This window comes from Diorhabda sublineata, chromosome 3 (assembly GCF_026230105.1).
Source record: "Diorhabda sublineata isolate icDioSubl1.1 chromosome 3, icDioSubl1.1, whole genome shotgun sequence".
Lineage (NCBI taxonomy): Eukaryota > Metazoa > Arthropoda > Insecta > Coleoptera > Chrysomelidae > Diorhabda > Diorhabda sublineata.
Genome location: NC_079476.1, coordinates 13,381,782 through 13,398,799, shown reverse-complemented (window position 1 = coordinate 13,398,799; position 17,018 = coordinate 13,381,782). Strand labels below are relative to the sequence as shown.

General features: G+C 32.1%; 1 protein-coding gene across 1 annotated transcript; it reads left to right on the top strand.

Moving 5' to 3' along the window:
- Window positions 1-4: 4 nt before the first annotated feature.
- On the top strand, window positions 5-16,894 carry LOC130441031 (contactin-1). Its single transcript, XM_056774505.1, has 6 exons — window positions 5-231; window positions 532-783; window positions 7,076-7,254; window positions 7,459-7,588; window positions 11,010-11,153; window positions 12,444-16,894. Exons 1-6 carry the CDS (start codon window positions 177-179, stop codon window positions 12,596-12,598), a joined length of 915 nt encoding a protein of 304 aa, XP_056630483.1. The 5' UTR covers window positions 5-176; the 3' UTR covers window positions 12,599-16,894.
- Window positions 16,895-17,018: the final 124 nt, after the last annotated feature.

Genomic DNA, 17,018 nt, shown 5'->3' with positions numbered 1-17,018 from the left:
TACCAAGTTAAGCAAACACATAAATCTTTTTGAGCTATTTTCGTGTTACAATGTTGGCGATCAATAATCACTATTGACAGTTACGTCTGATATTAGAAACTCTATGTATTTACTAAACTTTTGTTATTATGAATGATTAGAAAACTATAAGTTTTGGACCAATATATCATGGAAGAATGTATAAAACGATAGGATTTGTTGTGTATTTATACATTTTATGCGCTATCAAAGGTAACATTTATTAAAATGTTTTATATTAAGTATTTCACACAATAAATTACAATAGAAAAGAAATATCAAAGTCTTTTTGTTTAAAATGTCTTGTTTTCTAACTAAATAATATTTATTCATATATGAATGTAAATTCCTGGAATGCCATATAATATATACAAAACATTATTTTGAATTTTCATTAAAAATAGAAAGTTATACCTGCCTATTATCTACCTAAACAAAACTATAATACATATTTGTTACAACTGTAGAGTATACTCTAATAAAAATTTTCATTAATATAATTTTGTTTTATAGGTGAGAAAATCAGAGAAATAGCTGTAAATATTGGAAAGAATATAACCATACCATGCCCCCTTCATCAAACAAGAGATGTAATGTGGGTGAGAGAAGGCAGAGAGGAGCAGCAACATGCAAGAATGTCAATTTTGGAAAATGGTTCATTGCTGATAACAGAAGTTGATCAAAGTGATGCAGGATTGTATTCTTGTAGTCGAGAAAATGTTGTTAATTCAGACGTTAAGGCAAAAGTGAAGTTGGCAGTAAGAAGTAAGTATCCTTTCTTTACAGTACAATGTTTTTCATTTCATTGTTAAAAGTCTTTTCCATAAATATAGGAATCGAACTATCTCAGCTTAATTTACAAAATATATTCTTCAAGTCAAGGATACACAGCAAAACAAATTTCAATTGTGACACTAAATTTTCACTACAGTACCTACTTCTTACAAAATGAATGAGTATTTCTCATAATTTATTGTGGCATTTTCAAGAACCTTATGAAACTGAATTGATTGATAAGATTGATGGATTTTTGATCAGAAACTTGTACATAATGTGTAGTGAAATGCATTAAAGTGGTGCCTAAATAATTATTTAAAATGATAAAAAATCACTTTGGCAGACGCAGCAGTTTCATTGAATATTAATCTGTCAGAATTTACTTTTGATAAATATACAGTATGGTGCAAATGAAAGGATTGTGGGTGTTGTAATACATTATTTGAAAGGTCTTTTAAATATCTATTCACCCATATCAATATGTCTGAGTAATTGGTAGTTGTTATTGTTTGAAATATTAATAAATTTTCTTTATTAAATTAAATGCTCAAATTGATTACCTTCAGCTGAAATACAGTAAGACGTTCTGTGAACTCTTCTTGAACCTTTTCTGTAACTCTCGAAGTTATTTGTGCAACCTCAAGACATATCCTTTCTTTGAGTTTAATCATATTTTATGATCTATTTTGGTTCATTTTACGTTTCAAGTATCCCCATAAAAATAAATCAAGAGAAGTGAAATCAGGTGACCTAGGTGACCATTAGTAGTTGCAAGTAGGCAAGTAGTTACGCACCAAGACAGCATAGTATGACGTCTTGAGGTTACACAAATACCTTATAGTTATAGAGACCTTTCGAGAAGAGTTCGCATCTTTGAGTTCTATTCCATTCTATTTTAGCTCAAGGTAAACAGTTTGAGCATTTAATTTAGGTTTCGTTGTATTAATGAATAATACAATTTATTGTAATATCAAAAGTTTATTAATTTTTTAAACATATACAAACAACGTCATCACACTCACCTAGATGATGTCAAAAATAAAAAGTTATCCTTACAAATAGCCTATTAAAAAATAAAAATCGACGATACTGTGTATATATTGATATTGAATTGAAAATTAACTTTCACAAAATAAAAATTTTAAATAAAAAAAGAAATTTAATTCAGAAAAATCGAAGTTTACCAATTCAAATATCAATTGATTTTTTAAAATAATCTGTTTTTTTGTATCTAATACTCATAAGAAATATTCAATTAGATATATCTGAATTGTAAGTAGACTTTTTCGGAAGAGTCCACACTCTAGTAATGTGCCTTTTGGTAGTTGAACATTAATTTTTTATAAATTGTGCCTCATTCTTCTATATCAATTTATGTAAAAATTCAAAAAATATGAAAGTCCCCACGCACGTATTACGTTTTCATAATCTATTTCTGTTTCTACTAAGGAATTTTCTGCATACGCTCAAAAATATACCAAGTTTGACTTCATTCTCCTCAATATATACGACAAATCTAGCCTTTCTTTGCTTTGCAACTGCCTGTTTGTATTGTAATAAAATATTAACAAATCGAAGTAATAAATTTTTTATACTGAACACACTGTTTACAACTTACACTACATCAACACTCACAATTACCCTGTCTTTTGCCATTTCAATAATCAATGAATACTTCCAAACTTAATATACATATTATGTTTATTTTATAAATTCAATCAACACTAAATTCAAAATTTTTCTCTTTTTGTGTATGTCATATAAATTTTTAAATTTTCCAGCACCAATAGTACAATAAAAGAAATTTTCTAATTTTTTGACTTATAATACCATTTGGTGGGATATGTGATGTTGCTGACTTTGCAGGGTAGATATTGTATTTTTCAAACTGTTTCCTTTGATAATGATGTGATAATATGAGTTATTAATTTCATTCAAACACATTCGGTCTTTTTTGGTTACTTAAATTTACAAAATACAATTTATTTCTTGATTGAAAATAGTGCTCATCTAAAAAGACTTTCTGTTAAGTAAAACTGTTTGAAATTATTCTTAAATTGACCACTGTACTACAAGAAGGACACAGTTCATAATAACTGAAACATCAATTCTCCAGAATAAAAATAAAATGATTGTGTTGTAGAAATAAATATTCATTATATTCAGATCATTTAGTCGAGAATTTTTTCTTCAATCTTGTATAACTTGAGGTCTTACTGGGAAAGCTGATTCGATACAAAAAATAGTTATAACTTTTATGCCATTTCATGGGTTTTGACAAACTTGATATAGAAAATATATATGTAGATCCAACCAATTTTTACAAATTCTCATTTCAAGTGAATTAATTGTGAATCGACGTTGTGAATTCCAAGAAAAAGTTGAAACATGTCAACAGTTCGAATATTACAAATTATGCATTAATGTAAAAAATGATGTAGTTTTTATAATGTATTTTTGAGGTTTAGTTACTAATAAAACAATGCATGATGGATTCTCCTCTTTTATATATCTGCAATGGTACCTAACAATCTTTTAAGGATAGGTTACAGTACCCATTCAATCTTCAAATAAATAGTCACTTAGACGAATACATTATTAACCATTATCAACTTAAATATGTTGATTATCTTGAAAATTTCATGTACATTATTAAATTATGTTTTACCATATAATTTATATGAATATCTTAGGAGTTCTCACATAGATATATGCACGCAAAAACAAATTCAAGAGCATGTCTCACCAATATTCATATCTTCAACTACTTTGTGTATGTATAGATTTGGGGCCACGTGTACACTGCGACTCAAAGGTCTGCTAGGCCTAGCGTCTTCAGGTATTTGTTGAGGCGACAGTGCCCCGATAGAACTCCTGTTAGTATTCATAGATTGTTCTTACTTAGGTTGATACATTCTGCAGATCTACTTTGGTTATAGTTTTCCAGAAGAGTCTTTGCCTGTCTCAGCCCTTGTAGGTTGTCCGAATAATTGGTTTTGATCCTATCTACTTTCTTTTCCAGCGCTTTTTCCATTGCTTTGTAGCTGATACCACAGAAGGGTTCAGGTCCTATCAAGGGCTTGTCTCCCCCCGCTTCTTTAGCGAGCTTATCAGCTATTTAAAATCCCTTCTCTCCGGTTTGTCCCGAAATCCATTGTAGGGTAATTTTATTTTTCTTGTCTAGTTCATTTAATTGTTCTAGATAATTCCAAATGAGTTTGGGTTTTATGATATCGGAGCTTAGAGCTCTAATGGCTGTTTAACTATCGGACAGAATGATGATCTCCTTTTTGCGATAGTTCTTCTCTAGATTGAAATGAAAACATTTTTCAATTGCATTTTTGCTATATTCTGTCCTTTTGTTTTCTGAGACTGGATCACTGCTTTCCGAAAAGTGAGTCTTTAGCAAGAGCTGTACTCTGTCCTTCTCACTCTCCGTGAAGTTGCCATCCAGTTTCCTCAATGCCATGGTTGTATTGTCTTTACCCTTCGCCAAGACTTTGTATGTTCTTGAGGCCGCAGGTGTAGAGTAAATTTCCTCGCAGAATTTTCTGAAGCTTTGTCGCTTTGCTTCTCTAATTTCTTTGTTGTAGGCAGTGATTTTCAGGTGTAACTCTGCCAGTCCCCGGAACACTTTGCTGTGGTGTTCCACAGTCGACCATAATTAGTCCTGGCCGAAAGTGGATGCCCCTAAAATGGATCTTATGCTCCCATCCAGAGAACATCTCATCCACTAGTGTCTCCTCCACTGAAGTTTGTTCGTCCGCGCTGAAACAGTTTCAGGGAACGAGCTTGGCGGCAACCGCGTAAGTGCCCCTCTTAGAGTTTGAGGCGGTGTCTTTGCCCGTGTATTCTCTTTTCTTTTTTCCAGGATTTTGGGGTGGGGTAGTCTCAACCCTTTTTTTGTTTGAAGTTTAGGATAGTATTTTTGTTTCACTACCACTACCATCGGCAACCCGCCCTGCTGAGTCCGCGCCTCAGACGGTCATCTCTGCCTCCTGGTTGTTCAGAGGATTCAAGTAACACACCCTTCAATGTTTTCTGCAGAGTATTGAAGGCATAAAACTAAAATAGGATATAAAATCAAGATTAGTTTCTCAACACGAACCCAAAAAATGTTATCATACAACATATGAGTTTGTAATTCTTTTGGTTAACAGTTTGCTGTCTGCTTATTTACTGCTAATGTTTGTAGTATTATCATGCAAGCAAGGAGGCTTTTGAAGGTGTCAAAAAAACTCCTCCAACGAGTTTTGACTTAAGTTTTCAACGTGATGTTTATATTTTTTCTGTGTTTATCTTACTGAATAAGGCATTCAGTATATGAAAATTTTCAATAGTTTTGGCAGTTTCTGTGGAACTGTTTGTGAATGCTTGTGATGATTTGCACCTGAGTATGTCATTACACAACAACTGCAGTGACATAAACATCGTAAAGCACCAAGATGAGGATATTTCTCAGGCAACAAAGTGAAAGCTTTTCTCATATTACATGCATCGTCTACTATAACAACGTGAAACTCTCCCACATCTTTATTTTCTTTGGTAGCAGGAAATTCTGTGAAAACTGATTCAGGTTTTGATATTATTAAGATGTTAATACTCTAGTTGCCTATGTTACTCCACCCAGCCACATTGGAGGAGCAAATGTTTGGCTTTAGTTAAGATGACGGAACATATTTGATGCCAGTACCCGCATGATGAGATTGTGACTTCTAAACAGAATATGTTCGGTTTTATACAAAATCAAGCAGAATTTTACGTGCATAAACAAATATAATATACGAGGATGTATTGATATCTAGTTAGCCTAGACCAGTTCCATGCATAAACAAAATATTGCATTACCATAGCATCGAACAATAACTTAGTCAGTGTAAAGTTTGAGACAGAAAAAGTAAACCAGAGCTACGCAATAAATTAAAAGAAAAAAATGTCCACCGAAATTGTGAAAATCGAGTATTGAGCCATCATCAAGTACCTGTATTTAATAAGGTTAAGAGGTAAGCAGATTTACGAAGATATGCTTAATACCCTTGGTGATCAATGTCCTTCGTATGCGACCGTAAAAAATTGGACTGCAAGTTTCAAAAGAGGTAAATTTTCCATTGAAGATGATGACCGATCGGGAAGGCCAGTTTCTGTGTCAGTCCCCGAAAATATCGATGCAGTTCATGGCATGATTTTATCAGACCGTCGAATTGGGCTAAAACGGATATCTGAAGCACTGAATATTTCATACGAACGCGTTCATCATATAGTTTACGTCAATTTGGACATGAGAAAAATTGCTGCAAAATGGATCCCCAAATGTTTGAATGTTGACCAAAAGCGTGCAAGGGTAGAAGCATCGCGTTCGATCTGTGCTCGATTTGAAAACGATATAAACTTCTTAAACCGAATTGTTACTATAGATGAGATTTGGGTACATTTCTAAGATCCAGAAACAAAGCAACAATCGATGGAATGGCGACACTCTGGTTGTCCAAGACCTAAGTTTCGTGTCCAAAAATCTGCTGGAAAAGTTCTTGCTTCAGTTTTTTCGGATTGCCATGGAGTAATCATGATTGATTTTTTGAATAAGGTAGAACAATAACTGGAGATTACTATTCTACATTACTGACCACTCTACGAGAAAAAATTGAAGGGAAAAGACGCGGATGGCTATCCAAAGGTGTTTTGTTTTTGCAGGACAACGCCCCTGCACACAAATCTCATGTTGCCATGCAAAAAATTAGTGATTTAGGGTTTGAATTACTAGAACACCCCCTTATTCACCATATTTGGCTCCGTCCGACTATCATCTCTTTCCTCAACTGAAAAAAAGTTTAAACGGTCGTAATTTTTTTTCCAACGAGGAGGTTATAAAAGCTGTGGAGGTCTGTTTTGCAGAGCAAAAAGAAACTTTTTTTTGAAAGGTCTAGAGACGTTGCTGGTTCGCTGTAATAAATGTATCCAATTAAGAGGAGAATATGTTGAGTAGTCAAATATTTTGACATTGAAATTTTGTTCGGTTCTATAGTAGGTTAAGAATTTTTCAATATATCCTCGTAATATAATTTTTTTTTTCCTGTTTATAAGATCTACATATTAAATTACATTATAATTCTAAATAGTCTAGACATTCTATTACATTTGAATTTAATCCACATCTTCGACCCATCAAGGTGTTTCGACAGCCAAAACATGTAGGCATAATATACTCAACTACCTACGGCGGATCACAAGTAAAATTTTTTTTTCTTATGTTTATAAATTGAATATTACTGGTGTATTTCAGCTCCACCGCCTCGTTTGTCTAACGTAGTTGTAAGGCCTAGTACAATCCTTGCACTTTTATTATGGGAAGTGGATGGTACAGGTGGATACCCAATTATAAATTTCACAGCTCAGTATCGACTAGGTTATACTAATAACAGTTGGATGCCTATTTCACCAAATCACATCCCCCAGAATTCAGTAAGTTATCAGTAGTTGCAGAATTGTATTGCTATGAACAGTCTAAGAAACCCAAAATTTGATATATAGAAGTAAATGGTTCATTGATAAAATCGTCACTTATGTTACTTTTACAATTCAATTACCAAATACGTTTGTCAAACTTGTTGTCGATTCAATATACAACACAATATGCAATGTTCCTATGGATAATCCAATTTTCAGAGACAAATTGAAGTTTACAAACTTGAACCTAATACAACATACCAATTTAGAATATGGGCTACGAATCAGTTAGGACGAGGAGCTATTACTGAAGTGTATGGTACGACGTTGTGTGAATATACAGAATTAGGTAAGTGTTCATCTTTCAATTACACTTGGTAACAAAAAAATTATCATTTTTTTCCTCGTGTATAAGATTATGTGACTCAGAACTCTTATAAAAAAATAAATAAGAAAGGTAGAAAAAAATTGGGATCTCGTCACATCTTTGAGAGAAATAAATGTATTGTTTTGAAAGTATTTATGAAACACCAGTTGTATTATCAGCCTCAAAAAAACATGTTTTCTTAGACCATTTCACATGTCTCCTATAATCGGAGTCCGGAGTATCTCTAATTCTTCTTCCAATGCCTGCTTCATTCTAATGAAGGTTGCCAATCATCCTTTGGAATTCCTCACGATCTTCAGTCATGCGTATCAGCATCACGTACATGGAACCAATCTCGAAGGTTTTTTAATCATGAAAATCTTTTTCTACCCAGGCCACGCCTGCCTTCTATCTCCCCTTCCATTATCAGCTGTAACAAGGCATATTTTTGATTTCTAAAAATATGATCAAAGTAGGAAGCTTTTCTTCTCTTTACAATGGTTAATAGTTCTCGTTCTCTGTTCACCCGATCCGTCCATGGTATTTTAAGGATCCGTCTAAAGAATCACACTTCAAAAGCTACCACCTTACGCATGCTGGATACCTTCAAAGTCCAGCTCTCAACACCATAAAGTAGGGTAGTCAAAACGTAGCATTGTGTTATTCTCCAGCGTGCTCTCAGGTTAAGGTCATTACTTGTGAGAAGCGACTTTAATTTAAAAAACGTTCTTCTGGCTATCTCTATTCTTGTCTTAATTTCTTCATCTGGGTATCACTCGTCATTCAGCCAGCTTCCCAAATACTTAAAACGGTGTACTCTCTCTATAGGTTGGTTATTAATTGACAGCGACATTATTAATACGAGTTTTCGATATTATCATGAATTTCGTTTTACTGTAGTTCGTAATTTTCTCTGATAATATTTACTCTGTTTAATAGCTGTTGAATATCTTGAATGGTGTGGGCTAGTATTACAGGGTCATCTGCATACCTAATATTGTTTAAGATGTTGTCTCTAATTAAAGACCAACAATAGTTTGCAAGCATTGCTGGTTCCCATTTTCCCTTGTAGTGCACCCCATGTCCGCCACTTAAAGCGCCCATATTTTGAGGAAAAAATTTTATGTGGGAATGTAAAACGTGTATTTTGAAGAACATATTACAATCCAATTTATAATATGCATTGAGCATTTTTTTGAGGTCAGAATATTGAGGAGATCTGTAGTTACCCAACAAGTTTTTAGTAACTTTGACAAACTCCAGCCAAGCTTCTCTCTCTTTTTCATTTGAAGTCGTAACTGATGCCGGATCATTATCAATTTTTCGACATCGGGATCAACAAATATACCTTCTTTTATTTTAGCCTCATTCAAATAAGGAAATTTTTCTTTTCAAAAATTTCAAACCAGTTCCATCTTTGTGTAGCCAATTTGTATTCTTAAAACCAAAGCAACAACTTTCATATCAGCACAGATTTACCATTGGTGTTTGCAGTATTATATCTTTTCTAACACTAGTTTAAACGAGTGATGTTTTTGCTGGTATCTTTTTGGCAACACTGTTTTTGACAGATCACGCGTGAATCGAGTCTTCTGTCATTGTCAAACTTGTTCAGTTTGGTCTATACTTTAATCATGAATTGACTTACTAACGAACAACACTTGCAAATTATTGAATTTTACTATCAAAATTCATGCTCTGTTAAGAGAGTGCATCGCGCATTTCTTCCAATTTATGAGCAGTTTGGTCGGCCTACTGAGGTAACTATTCGGAAGCTTGTGACTAAATTTCGAACCCAGTTTACACTATTGGACAATTAACCACTAACACGCAAACGTACAGTGAGCACCGTGAAATATTTCGCCACCGTTCGCAGCAATTGGGCCTGTTAGACACGGCTGGTGCAAGAATTGAAGCCACACGATCTCCCACAACGTCTAACATTTGGAGAATGGGCACTGGCAAAGTTGGAGGGAGATCCACTTTTTTCTAGAAAAATTGTGTTCAGCGATCAAGCTCATTTCTGGTTGAAGGGATACGTCAAAAATCAAAATTGTCGCATCTGGAGTAAAGACCAGCCAGAAGCATTGCAAAAGCTACCAATGCATCCCGAAAAAGTCACTGTTTGGTGTGGATTATGGGCCCGTGGCATCATCGGGCTGTACTTCTTCAAAAGTGACGATGGCCGGAACGTTACTGTGAATGGCGAGCGATACTGTATGATGATTGATGATTTTTTTTTTGCTCAAAATGGAAGAATTGGACATGCTTGACATGTGGATTCAACAAGACGGTGCCACATGCCACACGGTACGCGAAACAATGGCCAAATCGAGAGCTGCCTTCTGTGAACAGTTTGTCACGGTTGGGGCCCGTCAATTGACCGCCTAGATCGGGTGATTTAACGCCTTTGGACTATTTATCGAGGGGCCATGTTAAGACTTATGTCTACAGGGATAAACCAGCAACGATTGATGCACTGGAAGCCAATATTGAAGCATTTATTCGTGAAATACCGGCCGATATGTTGGAGAGAGGGTGCCAAAATTGGACTTTCGTATGGGCTATCTAAAGCGGAGCCGCAGCCAACATTTGCATGAAATCATCTTAAAACATTAAATTATACTGATCGTTCCATCGATTCCACTTAGTCCAAATCTATTATGAGATCATTAAGCTTCAGTTGGTTAATGAAATGCGGAGCTTGTGTACTGTCAGGAGTTGTGAATTCTTTTCCAATTTCTTCGCTTTCAGAACTGCATGAACTTTTTCCAGCACATAAACTGGAGAAGGCACAGGAACTTATTCCAATTGAGGGATTGTTTTTGTTACAGAAGACACCTCCGCGTATTTTACCGTATGCTTCGATTTCCTCGAAAAGCCTTTGATATTGGTGAAGTAAAAATAACAATCGCTTATGTGATTGGTAGATTCGCGCCATGTCACTGGGTTACCAAATGACGTGAATGACAAAAACTGATTCTTTTGAGGCCCTATCAATAAAATGCACAACATATTTGGTTCGAGTAACTTCGAGTTAGTGCCTAATGTTATTCATTCTTACCGGTATTATTAAATTTTATTCTTCCCACCGATTCTCAACGGTCTTTTTTATATAAATTTCCTCTTTTCGTTATCTACGATTTTCTTAAATTTTCCAATATGTCGCGATATACTACAAGTAATAAGCTTATAAGTCTGCAGTTCTCATATCTAATTAATTCTTTCTTTTCACATTTTATATGAGTTAATGTAAAAATGCATGTAGAGATTCATGTCTTTGCATCTATAATTAATGAATTATGAGAGTTCCTGCTATATTCACCATACCTGATCAATTCAACCACAAACTAACTTTTTTTTGTAATAATAACATTAATTATATGTGTCTACATTATTTCAGAACTAGCCCGACATTTTTTTGACAGTGCTGATAAATTCGATACGACAGTTTGGGCAATTGCTGTTGGAATAGTCATGGGTACTCTTGTACTATTGGGCTTAGGTACATGTTTTTTACTCTATCAAGAATGCAAAGTACCAGGAGGTAAGTCAACACGATTCTTATTATTAATCCAATTATTTTCCAGTATCTGCTCACAATGTTTCTATAGTTACAGAATTCATATACAAGAAATACATTTATGTGAATATCGTAGAATTCGTAGATAAATCAACGCCCTATAGCTTACAGTACGTCGAGGAAAAAAATGTTATTTAACCTAACAGAGTTTTGTTATATGATACAATATCTCCATATTCAATTAAATTTTAATTAGTTTATTGCATACAGGGTGGACGGAAATTCCAACCTTTCATTTTTATTCTTCCTTAAAATGGAACACCCAGTATTTTATAGCACAAATGGAATCTGTTATTTAACATTTTTTTTAAGCATTACCTATACCGGAAGTTTATTAAGATAAAAGTTATTATGTAAGCGTCAGTCGTTCATGTCTGTATATTTTATTTCTTAAGGAGGTGGTCTGGTCTAAAAGCCTAAATTTCAGGCATTTTTGAAACTAAGGTAAAAAATACTATACTTTTTTTATATGATGTTTATTGACTTTTCAAGAACATAAAAAAATTGTAAAAAAATCATAATTTCGATAAATTACAAGTTGGTAAAGTGGGGACTGCAAAAAAAACTGTTCACCCTCACAAGAGACTGTTCGGTGAATAACATCGAGAAACTCCCGACAGCTCTTGTCGTTTCTAAAAAGAACCAAAAGAAACATCTCCTTTATGAGTGCGAGGCTATGCAAAGACAAAAGTTGTGGTATTTACATTCAAGCTTCTTAAAGCCAGAAGAGGTAAGCCGCATAGCCCCCAGACAGGGAGCTCACTTTGCAAAGTCGTTGGTACCTGACAGGTAAACAGTCCGGGGTACACAATAGTTCAATAAGTCAAAGTGTTAGCGAGATAGATTCACGGCCTTTACGCCATAGCACATCTAATCAAATCTAAAAGGTTTTCTTGTCTGTCCTCTCATGTCACCAACTTTAGCACAACCAAAATGTTGGAATAAGTTCATTGTTAGTCGAGGGCAGTACTACAAATTTTATGTTACCTTTTGACTAAATTAATTCACAATATTTCTTGTCACACCTCGTAAAATTTGGTTTTTATCAGATCCACAATTTTTCAAAAATATTTTTGAAAATAATTAAAGCTATTGAGTTTTATTTCTTCTTTATATAAATTTGAATAAATAAACCCTATCCTTATTTTTTTCATTTCCACCACATTATATGTTATTGTAGTGATGCCAATTTCGTATTATAAATCAAACCCCAATAAACACAACTTTTTATGTAATTCTCTTCTATTTTCGCAGTTGTGGAGGAACATGAAATAATAGAACTAGTACCTAATATTATTCTAAATCCAGGATTTGATCCAAATTCCAATGCAGATCAACTCCCAGACGAGAATTCCAACAGTGAAACTCCTATGTTATTAAATAATAACACTGTGGTACATAATTGTTAATTTATAACAAATTGTATCAGGTCATTCGTCGGGAATGTTTCTTAATTATTTTTTGAGCTGCAAAAGAATATTATGAGAAAAACATATGCTGTTGTTTCAAATTAAATATTTCCAAAAAAAAGCTTAATATAAACCAGATAGGACTGCAAATAGGTACTTAAGTACATGATAATATATTCCTGTACTTTTGGCCGACTCCTCTTATAAGCTTGTGAATAAATTATCTGAAATATAATTGTACTTTTAAAAAAATGTAAATGAGTACATTTTTTATTCTTGGGTATACTTCTTTTTCTAGCACATTCACCTGTAGATTCCCAATTTTAAATAGCTTTATTTATAATAACATTGTTTATTCTAAGAGCAAAATTTTACTATTGAATCAATACAGCAGGAGCCTATTTAAGTTGATTAAACATTTTTATCATACAACTTTTCACTATGGCTCTTTAAGTTACTTTTAGCTGTTTCTCTTTATTTGTTAGTGCCTTAGTATCTAGATCATAAACTGCAACAAGTAATCATATAGAAAATGCAACTTCAATTTACTGTCTATACACATGGGCAATTATTCAACATAAGAATACTAAGACACTGTTATAGTGTCATTTTATTCTTGAAAATATACTGAGAATAACCTACCTATAGTCCAGGTTTAACCATTTTTGAAACAAACAAAACAATAGTTGAATCATACCCATTATAAAAAAGGTGAGAATGTAACAAAAATGAAATAAACAATAATTTACGGGTAAGTAATACCTAGACATAATTACACGTAACCTCAAAATAAATGTGAAAAATTCAAAATAAATAAATTTTGGTTTTTTATTTTTATCTCTTGAAAAATTATTTTGTTGAAATTTTCCTGTTCATGTCCCAAACGCACAGTATTTTTTTTATTTAAAATGTTTAATTTCTCAACTTATTTTGACTCGATTGAAAATTCTCATTCTTTTTTTTTAAAGAAAAGGCTTTTTGTTTGTTGAAATCTATAGTTTTTGATGGCGTGAAAAAATTTATATTACTATGGTAAGTTTTCTCAAAAATGAATAAAGAAAGGAAAAAAATCCGAAAATTTATTATAACCAATTTTTAGCTATTTATGAAACTTTTTCACTTTAATTACTAATTTTTATTAATGTAACATGGAATCTCACGATTTTCGATCAAGTAATTAAGGTGGAATTAAAAAAATTTCTGATTCGATTTTTTGCAGTTCTGAGAAAATTTCCTATGATAATACCTATTTTTTTACACACACACTAGAAAGAACAGATTTTAAGGAACAAAAAGCCGATATATTGACATGAGAATTTTAGATTGAATATTAGGGTGCTTTTTTAATTATAAAGACAAAAGAAGGTAAAGAAAATATATTTTAATTAAATAAAAAATATTGGGTGTTTGGGACATGAAAAGTTGAGCTTCCACTGAATTTCATGAAAAAAATCTTTTTTTAAGATAAGAAGAAACTAAGTTATTTGAATTTTCCACATACATTTTGAGGTTATATTCAAAAGTTGTAGAATTTTTTTAATACCTACAACTTTGCTATTTAACTTTTTTCCATGGTACTAGTAATTTTACCGCAAATCCAGATAAACAATTTTTGCCCATAAAAACTCCCCCTTCCATTTCCCGGCCATCGCCGGTGAATAATTTTTCTTCCATTTTTGTTATATTCTCTTCCTATTCTAATGGGTTTCATTCTACTACTTTGTTTTTATTTTTCACCATTTTAAAATGCTTTAACCCTGGTCAACTAATAGTCTATTTAAAGTAACAGGCAGTGATTCAGTCGTGCAGCTGATACCACTGCTTAGGTTAAGAACATCTCCATTAAAACATTCAGTTAAGTCACCTCCATTGACTGTATGGAATTTTTCTTTATTAACTTGAAATATCACACACAATTTTGATGACAATTAATGGATCAATGGAGAAACTGTTAAAATAATTGATCATTCAATTAAGCTGCATTTTCTATATATCAGTGAAGAAGTGCTTTCTGCCTTTCCAGCTCGAGTTCCTTGGTTTAATTCCCGAAGGAAAATACATTATTCATTAATTCAATTTCAATCCATCAAATAAACTACTCAACGCTTTAAAAACAAGCGTACAATACTCTTAAAGAAGACGTCATGACTATTATATTTTTCAATTTTTTCTTGACTAGATTTTATCAACTTTTTACTCTTTCACCCAATAGCTTAATTAGGGCTCAACTTTTGGCTTTATTTTTAATTTTATGGTGAAAAGTATTATGTGTTTTATTTTTATAATAATTTTCCACAATCAATATAGGAATATAAATATTTTTCTTAAGCATCTGTGTTGTGAAGGTGAATAAAATGCAGCTGTAGAAGCTTTTGTTGTAAACGATTTCAACATTGATTTAATATTCCAATATTCCGAAAGTAATATAGGTAGATTCAGCAGTAGGTTAAAAATAGAAGAACTATCTGGTTTGTGATACAATTCAATGTATATCTCATTATTTTAAAACACAATTCAAGAATATTTGTGTTCATATTTTTTATCTCATAACTGACGTATGGCCGGAAAATTGAAATGCTTTGTATAGAGACTGATACATCACTTTATTAAGAATAATTTATATGTACCGACTGCTATTTAAAATAATTTAGCTTATGCAACAATTGTTTATTATTTTTACAGTCAGTAAATACCTGACATAAATAATTTAGATAAAAAAATATTTTCATTTTAAACAATTGTGGCATATACTTATATAAGTAAGTATTTTTATGCTATATGTGATTTTTATTTAGTGATATTTTTGAGAATATTTTATTTTAATATATTGATAGTTTATTTAATAATAGTGCTCCCGGTTAAATTTTGATTTATTTATTACTGTAATAGGAATTACGCGAATCTATCGTGATATAAAATTTTTCTAGTCAAGTACAAGATTGTTGAACAGCATATCTAAAAAAATAAATTACCAGAACAAGAACTGACAATAAAAACGTAAGAACTGATATTTTAGCAACTATACCTTATCTACTCTAGACGTTGGGTTTATACAGCAAATAAAATACAATAGCATAAAATGAAAAAGAACGGAACGAATAATATTTCTTCAGAATACACAACACATATATAAAACGTAACAAATATTGCTTTGCTAATAGAAATATTTCCGCGGAAACAGTAATTAACTGTGTAATAAAGAACAATATTGGTCTGCCTGTTTCCAATATTTATCTATTCTCATGTTCAATAATTAAATAAAAAGTAGCGATTATGTAATTTTATTACTGATATATCAAGAAAAGAAAAACACTTCTTCGTAACACAAACCACAAAAATGTGTATTAACAAAAATGAAATATGAAATAGTCTCACAGTTACATTTTCAGAAAATATGAAATAGATAAGTTAAAAGCTGGTGAAATTTAATATTATTTTATTCGCAATTTTCTGTATAAACCTTATAGTTTTACTTTTATATTTTACTTGTTATTTTATTTTTTGTTATTGGAAAGCATTGTCGGTTCTTTAGTGGTGTTAAACATGTGATTTTTCGACAGTTTCAATATATATTTACACAGTTGTTCAATGATTCTAATAATTGTACATCTTAGATGTACAACATACTGTGCTAGTTATAACTAAAATATTTGCAGTATATAAAAATCTCTTGATAGTATACTGTTTGAATTTAACAAAATTGAATACAAGAATCACCAAAATCCTACAGATTTTGTGAATGTTGTTAAAGCAGGATACATTGGTTGTGTGTTTAGTTTTATTTTTGTAGGTTATTTAGATACTTTATTGCGTTATATACATGGTCAAATGAATATCAATTAAATGTTGAAAATCACGTTAATTTAACCAGATTTAACATAATAAATATAAAAAGGAACAAAATCTATTTTCACATCAACAAATAAATAGGATAGTTACAAAAAAACTATCCTGGACAGTCAAACACTAATGATTTCTCATATATCCCCAAAAAATAAATTTTGTAAATTTATTGCTACACTATTAGCTTTCACAGAAATCTTTTCTTTTCCTTTTTAGGTTCCAGATCCTCTTTTATCCACTTTTACAGTTTTTTGTCGTTTGTCATTTTCTTCAATTCGTTTCAACTCAAAAAGTTTGATCGTTTTCTGCATTTTTTATACACCACCACTTTTTTCCATGAATTAAAATTCTTCTAATATTTTGATATAGCTGGTTAGTGCCACTCATGTATCAATTATACTTTCTTTTAAATAATCTAAAAAACATCTCAAAGAGCCAAGTTTTATGTAAGTGATTCTAGTTAAATATTGATAAACATAAAAAGATAATTTCTATTAAATATTTTGTTCCCAGTTCCTTTATAACGTGTTTTGTCCCTACTCCTTACAGCTCAATTTATATATTATTAGTTGAGTTC

Coding starts and splice junctions, on each gene's coding strand:
- LOC130441031 (XM_056774505.1), top strand. CDS start 177: ATGTATAAAACGATAGGATTTGTTGTGTATTTATACATTTTATGCGCT. Junction 7,255..7,458: donor ATCACATCCCCCAGAATTCA/GTAAGTTATCAG, acceptor TCCAATTTTCAG/AGACAAATTGAAGTTTACAA. Junction 7,589..11,009: donor GTGTGAATATACAGAATTAG/GTAAGTGTTCAT, acceptor ACATTATTTCAG/AACTAGCCCGACATTTTTTT.